General features: G+C 40.4%; 1 protein-coding gene across 1 annotated transcript; it reads right to left on the bottom strand.

Moving 5' to 3' along the window:
• Positions 1 to 233: 233 nt before the first annotated feature.
• LOC123346783 (olfactory receptor 1009-like) lies at positions 234 to 1034 on the bottom strand. Its single transcript, XM_044984244.1, has one exon. It carries the CDS (start codon positions 1032 to 1034, stop codon positions 234 to 236), a length of 801 nt encoding a protein of 266 aa, XP_044840179.1.
• Between the last annotated feature and the right edge of the window lie 8246 nt (positions 1035 to 9280).

The raw sequence follows: 9280 nt of genomic DNA, 5'->3' as shown, positions 1-9280 counted from the left end.
AAGCATATTTCCATTAAGTCTTATGGGGTGCAACATCACACCAGGATTCCATCCCCTTTGCTCCAGTGTCTCTTCTATGCAATGGGGATGTGGCCTAGTGGGTTCAATGGAGCCACACTGATCTAGATCAGCTGAGGCTTTGGCCCAAAATGTCAGATATTGAGCTGAGAATCTCCCAAACACAAGTTATCCACACTTCTATGCAATTTGTGCTTTTTTAAATAACATTGACACTACTTGAGAAATTTAAATTTCCCCAACGTTTTTCCTATAGCTGTTTTCACCTCCTTGTTTTTCAGGCTGTAGACGATGGGGTTTAACATGGGGGTTAAGACGCTGTACTGGATGGAGAATATTTCATCCAGAACAACAGAGACAGAGCTGGGTTTTGTGCATTGGAAAAAAGCTGTCAGGTACAACAAACCAACCACAATAAGGTGGGAGTTGCAGGTGGAGAAGGCTTTACGCCTTCCCTCTACAGATCGTATCCTCAGGATAGTGGAGATGATGTGAATGTAGAAGATCAGGATGAAGAGAAACGAGCTTGATCCAAATATCACAATAGAAGTAAGAAGCACCACTTGATTGGTAAAAGTCTCAGTGCAGGACAGCTGTAACAGAGGAGGGAGCTTGCAGCTGAAATGGCTGATTTGATTGGGCCCACAGAAATGGAACTTGAGGGCAAAAACTGTGCTAAGAAGGGCATAGAAGAAGCCCATGGTCCATGCACCACTTAACAGCTGAACACAGATCCTTTTGCTCATTGTATCCACATAATGCAATGGGTCACAGATGGCAGCGTAATGGTCGTAACCCATGGCTGAGAGAATGAAAGCTTCAGTAGCAGCTGAGAGGGGTATGAAGATTATCTGAGGAATGCAGCTAATGACAGAAATAGTTTTGCGCTCTGCTAGGAAGTTCCTCAGCATATTATGCACTGTGACCGAGGAATAGCAGATATCAACAAAGGATAAATGGAAGAGGATGAAATATATAGGGCTGTGAAGGTGAGAATCAGTTCTTATCACCACCATGATCACTATATTACAACCCAGATTGATTAGGTAAATAACTAAAAACACCAAGAAGAGGAAAATCTGCATCTGTGGGTCACTGGAAAGTCCCTAGGCAGTCTTTTCCCTTTTTGTATGTGTTCAACTGATTGTTCCTTCTTACGTGGAGTACTTTGCATTTCTCATTCTATTTACTTCAGACCATTTCTCCAGTTTGTCCAGATCATTTTCAATTATAATCCTATCCTCCAATGCACTTCCAACCCCTCCCAGCTTGGTATCATCTGCAAACTTTATGTGTTCTCTCTACGCCATTATCAAAATAATTGAGGAAAATATTGAACAGAACCTGACCCAGAACTGATCCTTTCAGGACCCAACTTGTTCTCCCCTTCCAACATGACTGTGAACCACTGATAACTAAACTTTAGGAACTGTCTTCCAATCAGCTATGCACCCACCTTATAGTAGCTCCATCTAGGTTGTATTTCTCTAGTTTGTTTATGAGAAGGTCATGTGAGTCAGTATCAAGAAGAAAAGAATGTGACCAGCAAACATTATCTCGACATAGTGACATAATTTTGAAAAGAGGGGCCTGATATAAAATTAAGGGGATATTTGCTCCTAAACCACTTAAACCCTGACTCAATAGGATTTTTTACTCAACTTTCTGCACGTCTGAATATCAGTCCATACAGACAGTAGATCCTGCCCTCCCAGAAGTGAATCGCTATTTTGACATCAGTTATTATTGGAAAAAAGAATAAAATCAATGTTCTGTTCAATGTCAAAATTTTGTTTGTCCGCATACAACCCTAGAGAGAACCTGAACCTTTCCTCCATTATCAGCTCATGAGACAAATGCCTAAGCAAAGAGATGGACCTTGTACTAGGACCTGAATGTCAATACAGGCAGATTCTGTGCACAGGGAAATTCGATTCCAAGGGCATTTTCCAGAGAATGCCCTTCCCCTGACCTCCCCATACCCCTAGAAATAAACACACACACACACACACACACACACACACACACACAGACACCCCTGCTCTCAGCTATCTCAGTGCTGCCTTGAGAAAGAGAGAGAAAGAGAGATTCAAATAAATCAGTTTCACCAGCCATGATCCTTGTGCTGTAACCGAGTCTGTGTGAGCAGACTGCTGCATCCAGGCAGAAGTCAGTGGGACTCTGCAGAGACTCACCCCTAGATAAGAGGGGCAGAATCCAGTCCTTTGAAATGAAAATGATACAAAAAATAAAAAGGAATAAAATTATGAATCAACTCACCTGCCTTTTAAGCGCAGATCATAAATATGGTGAGATCATTTTGGCCTGTGATTTTCTCTTTTCTTAGTCTATCTACCTCCTTATCAATTTGTCTATCTGGTCTATCTGTCTCCAGAATACAGCATCCAAGGAGATTCAATATTCTTTACCCGGAGCAGTGAAACCCCTCAAGGTGTGTTGGGTTATCAGTGGGAGTGAAGCAAAGAACTTTTCTTTAGCTGACTCCAAGACTAGGAGCTGATTCTTGAGAGTTGTTTAAATGCTGTCTTGTTCCCCCTGGGACATTCCCTGAAGTTCACTCTCTGTAAGAAGCTCCTAGTTACATTGTGCTGTGTCATCCCTTGAGCAATGGTACCTAAGAATGAGAGCATTGAGGCTTGGGTTATCTCATATACATCTAAGTGATTTAGGTACCGAGCCTCAGTGACAGTCATTTAAAAAGTCAAGTATTTAGGCTGAGAGTCTCAAAGCAGCTGAAGGAGTTAGATGCACAAATAGCAGCACATTTCCTCTCCCTTAGACTCCTTTGAAGGTCCTAGTCTTCATGTATAATTAAAACAAGAGTACAGTGGAGAAAAATGAATGGGGACTGGCCAGCCATCCTTAAAAATTCACCAATAGCTGGATACACAGGTTAAGGGATGAGAAAGGAGCCAATAGACTGTATAAAATGGCAGGAATGAACAGGAGATGAGACAAAGGAGGAGCTTTTCTGACTACAACTGGTTAAAATTTTTCAGACAAGTAGTTTAGTCACTGAAATATGCAGTTTGGTTGACCCAATACTATTTGTGAATTAGTAAAAAAAGTCAAATTGCTTCATCCAGGGCAAAACAAACAAACAACAACACAAGCAAAAGTCACAAAGTAGCACCGAGCACCTTAGTGCCTCCCCAGTACCTTTAAGCTAGTGGTTAGGGAACTCTCCTGGGTCATGGGACATCCTCATGCAATTCCTTCTCGGTCTGAAGTAGAGCAGAGATATGAAGTTAGGTCTCTTATCTCTCAGGAAAGTGCTTTAATCTCTGTGCCATAGGCCTTTCTGGAAACCTAAGCCTAAGTAACTATATTAACCAAAGGCTGGGAACCAGGGTAGGCCGGGCTTTGACAGAATAGCAATGCACCAGGTAGGCCCATTGCTGACCAGAGAGGTTGGTACAAAACCACACAGATCTCTTGAGTATCTATGTAAATGTATTCCTTAGAGAAGGTACAAGAACACACCAACCCCTTGTGAAGATAAGAATGGGATGACAGGATAATGGGTGAGGATGTTTTGTTCTAATTAGCAGGTACGAGGATAAAGGTGGTAACTAACAACATCCGGAGTGTAGTACAGAACTTGTTAGTATCAATGTATAAAAGGAGAAGTCCTATGTGGGGCATCTTTGTATCAGCACAAGGGACAGGACCCTGGTGTTCTATCTTGTTACAGAAATACACGTGTTAGTGTCCCTGTGACACCTTGGACAGGGTGCTAGTACTGTGCGTTGCTGACAGTAAACCTGGCGGAGGGCCTTCACCACAAAACCAAGCCTGTGTTTTTTCTTTACGAATAACATTGAGGTCTGCTGAATCTGTAAGCTGCATTCCCTGCTCGTGCAGCTGACACCGGAGCTCCAAGAACAGCAGCACTCAGCAGCCATAACAACTTAGCAGCATTAACAACTGTCCACAGCACTAACAACTTGATCTACATAGTGTTTTGGGGCAGGGCTTTCTCAGGCTTTCTGAAGTTGTTTTGCTTTGTAAAGTCATCAGCACATCAGCATCAACAGAAACACATGGCTCTAACGCAGACATGGTGGCATGTGGAATGGGTTTCCATCTGGAATGGTCCTTTGCAAGTCTTCTTCCTTTCACAAGAGTCAGGATGGGATGATTTAGGTTTCTTAAATCCCACAAAATTGCATCTTTCAATCTCATTCATGGTTGCACTCATGCTCTACTTCCTTCTACCTCAACTCTTTAAACCTTCCATAAAAGCATACGGTCTCCTGAACATTGTGCATATCCCCACCATTGCAGTCGTCTTCTTCTCAACTAATGCAAGACCGATACTTGTTGGGGTCATTTAAGTATCTCTCTGTTTGTGACAAAATCAAATCTATGGACGTCAAGTATATGTCATTATTTTTTACACTAAAAAATGTTTAATTTCCTCTTCTCAGCTGTTTCTAATTAATATGTTTCTGCTCCATATAATAGAGTTGTCATCACTCCCATATTGTCTTTTAGTTTTCACATAAACATTCTGCCTCTCAAAGAGAGGCTTTTGAAGGTGCTGAAATGTCATTGGCACAAGAACCATGAAATGTTTGACTTCTTTAGATATAGAAACTCATTCCATCAAACAACTACCCAGATAGAAAAACCTATTCACCCATTCAATGTGCTTGTCACCTATATGCACCATCAGCAGGCCATGAGCCACCTGTAGCCCTAAGGATTAATCCGTTGGTCTGTATAAAATATTTTTTGATAAATTCAAGTGTGTAGGCTTTATAGATTATAGATTTTTGCAATAGCTGAAATGCAAGACAGACATTCAGGTCAGACACCCAGGTCAGACATCCTGTGTAACGCTGAAGGCAACCTTTGAGGACCCTTACTCAGAAAAGTAATAATAGGACAAATTACCTACGCAAAAGTCTGGAGACCTTCACCTAAGCCAATAGCAGTAAAGGGTGAAAAATGGGGATTTTTTGCCCACAAATCTAACAAGTACACCACAAATGTGTACATATCTGTCACTCATACGCACACATATGTTAGCCTATGAGGCATGTGTACCCTAAAATTTCCGTGGGGGAAAGACGAAACTTGGGCATAAGAGGGAGGATTTCCGAATAAATGCTCTATAAAAAGGTGTGACAATTCACCATTAGGCAGGCGATACACCCATCTTTCAGTTCCTGTCTCTCCATCGCCTCAACTATGCATCGATGCCCCCGCCCACCTGTGAAGGCTGTTAACTATTGACAGGTTGTGGTATTATTTCTTTTCAAAGCTGTAAGTATAAAGAAATCTAATTTCTGCTTTATCTTTAAAAAGCATCTAGTTTATATAGGGTTAAAGTCTTACCCATTTTCTCACTTCCTTTATCATAAGTGTAAACAGCACCCAAAAGTGCTACTGCACAGAGTGAGGATATAACAGTATTATCATAAATATATCTCTTAAAGAACTGTAATATTTGTAATGTTGTGATCTCAAACTCTTTTTAACATTTTTACATTTACTTATTGTTTCATTGATTTTAATAAAAGGTCTTTATGACTATTTCTGTCTCAGTGTAAGTTCCTGTCATATACCCCGAAGCTCCTTGTATAAACTCTGTAAAGCCTGATTCAAGACAAACTTTATCTTCTGATCACACACATTGGCAAGCCATACCCATATTATTAATATATATTAATTATTATTAATATTACTAATTAATTATAAAATTAATTATCAAATAAAATAAAATTAAGTGGATAAATTCCACCAACCCTACTAACCCACCCCAAATCAGGCTACACACCCCTGGGCAAAAGAAACTGGCCATCCAAATTATTTGTCAAAGCATTCAGAGAAATCAGGATGACTTCAGAAATAACTCAAGACCAACATTCACCGCTAACATTTGACTGACTAATGAACGTGTCTATGCGTTTTTCAAGAGCTCAGAAACTACTCCATACATTTCTGAGCATTTTCTCATATGATTGCTATGCATAACTGTGAATTGTATAATATGTTACGTCACAGTACACTATCAGCATTATTTCTCTTTGTTCCTCTCTGTGTGGCATTTATCCTTCCATCAGCATCTATCTATCTAATGTATCTATCTTCCTCCTAAATGAGTTCCATAAAGTACTGTAATAATACATAAATATTTTCATTTTTAATACAATCAACTTCAAAGATATTTACCTTAATTTAATAAGGTTTAAGGTAATTTATCAGGGTTTGTGCAGGGTGCTACAGGATACTTTCATATCTGTTACAGTGACAATCTTGAAATACAGTGTCTCAACCTTTTACTGCACTTACTGGACTCAATCCTTCTTCCAGACTTACTCCCATCTATATGGGATTAGCTCTTTGTATCCTTCTAATCCATTCCAGTCTGTCTTGACAGCTATCCCTCAGAAACTCTGTAGTTAATCAAATCCTTTACTATGAAATCCATCCACCTAGTTCTGGGTCTACCAACCCTCCCTTTCTAATTTTATCCCCCTGTTATTCTATCTTCTTTTCACATGGACAAACCCTCAAAGCCTGGACTCCCTCAGCTTTTCTATAACTGGTTCCACCTTCACACTTCCCCTACTTTCTTCATTTCAAACATGTTCAATCCTTGTAACTCCAAGCACCCATCTTAATGGTTTTCTTTCCACTGTATTCAAGATCTGCTCCTGTCTCTTGTTCAGTACCCAGCATTCAGACACCTACCAAAGTGCAGGCCTAATTATTGACTTGTAGATCTCACTCTTCACTTCCATAGGCTTCATGAAACTTCAGATGATCATATAAATATTCACATAGTGCCCAGTCTTGCAAAAGGATTACTCCAGTGAACAGGTAGAACAAATTAAGTGTGAGTATGGACCACTACCATCACTGTGAATCTCTCTGCAGGATTGGGATCACCAGGGGCGGCTCTAGGCCCCAGCACGCCAAGCACGTGCTTGGGGTGGCACGCCGCGCTGTGCGCTCTGCCGGTCGCTGGGAGGGTGACAGGAGGCTCTGGTGGACCTCCCGAAGGCATGCCTACGGCAGATCCGCTGGTGCCGCGGCTGGGGTGGAGCATCCGCAGGTGTGTCTGCGGGAGGTCCACAGGAGCCGCAGGACCAGCGGACCCTCCCCAGGCACGTCTGCGGGAGGTCCGCCAGAGCTGTGGGACCGGCGACCGGCAGAGCGCCCCCTCGGTGTGCCACCGTGCTTGGAGCGGCGAAATCGCTAGAGCCGCTCCTGGGGATCACAAACCGTGTTGTTTATTATCAAGCCTGCAGATGGTCTAAAAGTGAAAGTCCTGCTCTCCTCAGATGGATATCTACATGCAGAAAGGCTATGGGGATCTGTGCATTTAGTCTAAACACTCCAGTGCATGTAGTATCATGTCTATAGAGAAGAAAAAATGCACAAAACCCAGAATAGCTGAATGGAAATAGCCCATTCAGTCAGGTCATTTTCTTTCTTTCTTTCTTTCTTTCTTTCTTTCTTTCTTTCTTTCTTTCTTTCTTTCTTTCTTTCTATAGCATCTTCATAAGATGGTGGGTGTGATTTGGTGCAGTAGTGTTGGGGTGGTTCTCCATGTATGGGCAGATGGCATATAGAAGACATATGATTAGATTGTGGAACTCCTTGCCACAGGCACTGAGACTGATACACTGAGACCATAAATGTAGCAAAATTCAAAAAGAGATAGGGTATGAAAAAATATCCAGAGTTGTTATGATTAATTATGATAACATTACTGAAAGGGATATTAAATATCATGTCTATTATAAAGTTCTTGAATCGTCCTCTGAACATCTGTTCCTGGTCACTGTCAGAAATGGGAGAACGGATTTAGATGGCACATCTGTCTCAGCATGGCTATTTTTATGTCTCTGTGACACAAACAATGGTATTACAAGAAGAGAGCAGTGTTCTTCACTGGCACCCTTGTCCCAAAGATCTCAAAATACGTTATGTGCATTAATACATAAACCTCTGCAATATATCTGCCCATTTATTTTCCTCAGATTACAGAAGATTATTACTATCAAGCATCTGTTAAACACTAACCAACTTCTAGTCTTTGTGCTTCAGATAAAATTAAAGAAAGTCCATGACCCAAAGGGCTTAAATATAACAAATAAAGATTCTGGAAATACCGCTTCTTCTTTTATTATTATTTATTTTATATTACAATTAGATGAGATTAAGGCCTTGTCATGCTTGGTTCTGTACAAATGTTAGAGATGGTCAGAAAAAAAATTCTATCATGCAGTAAATTCCATATTTCAACATTTGTTTTAAACTCAAAATAGGCCAGAAAGTTGAAATGTCCACGTTTTTGTGAAAGGAAAAATAAAATATTTGAATGCAGAAATATCTAAACATTTCATTTTGTCCTTTTTTTATTGAAACAAGCCAGCCTTCTGAAGTGTTAATTTCATTGTCAATCAATATTTTAATCTAAATGACATTGAGTGAATACTTTTGTCATTTTAAATTGAAATGTAAAATCTTTTTTTTTTTAATTTCCGCTTGACATTTGGAAAGAAAATCTATGACTGCCACTGCATATTGAGCCAATGTTTTCAGAGAACTATCAGAAAACAAATTTGATTGTGGCCCAGTTAGAGGTGTACTATTTAAAGATTCATCTTGAGTGGATATTAAATACGAGGATGATAGTGCATTACTTGGAAAGACTACTAACCATGATCTGAGAAAAACTGCTTTATCTATGATGATAAAACGCAAACTATCCATGCCTCTGATAAAACGGAAATGAATGACCTGGTGATGTGTATGAAGATGGTAATGACATTGAATGGGTGAATAGTTTTAACTATCTGGGTAGCTGGTTGACAGCACGAGGGACTATGTTCGAAGAGGTCACACGTATGATTAGTCTTGCATCAGTGGCATTTAAGCATCTTCAAATGTCTCAGTTAGGGCAGCAGAATGTCTATGTGACAACTAAAAGATGAGTGTTCAACATGGTAGCGATGGCAACTCTGTTATATGGAGCAGAAACATATCCATTAGATAGCTGAGGAGACAACATTAGACAGGTTTCAGTGTCAAAATTACAGAAGATTCTTAACATCTACTGGTTTGATTTTGTCACAAATGAGGACATGCTTAGATGATCCCAGCTAGTTGCAGTTTTGCATCAGTTGAGATGATGACTGCAATGGTGGGGCCATGTTCAATGTGCAGAAGAAGGTACACTCTTACTGAAGGTTTAGAAAGCTGAGCTAAAGGCAATAGAGCA

Source organism: Mauremys mutica, chromosome 12 (genome assembly GCF_020497125.1).
Source record: "Mauremys mutica isolate MM-2020 ecotype Southern chromosome 12, ASM2049712v1, whole genome shotgun sequence".
Classification (NCBI taxonomy): Eukaryota; Metazoa; Chordata; order Testudines; family Geoemydidae; genus Mauremys; species Mauremys mutica.
The sequence above is the reverse complement of the archived record's forward strand: the minus strand, read 5'-3'. Positions and strand labels throughout refer to the sequence as shown.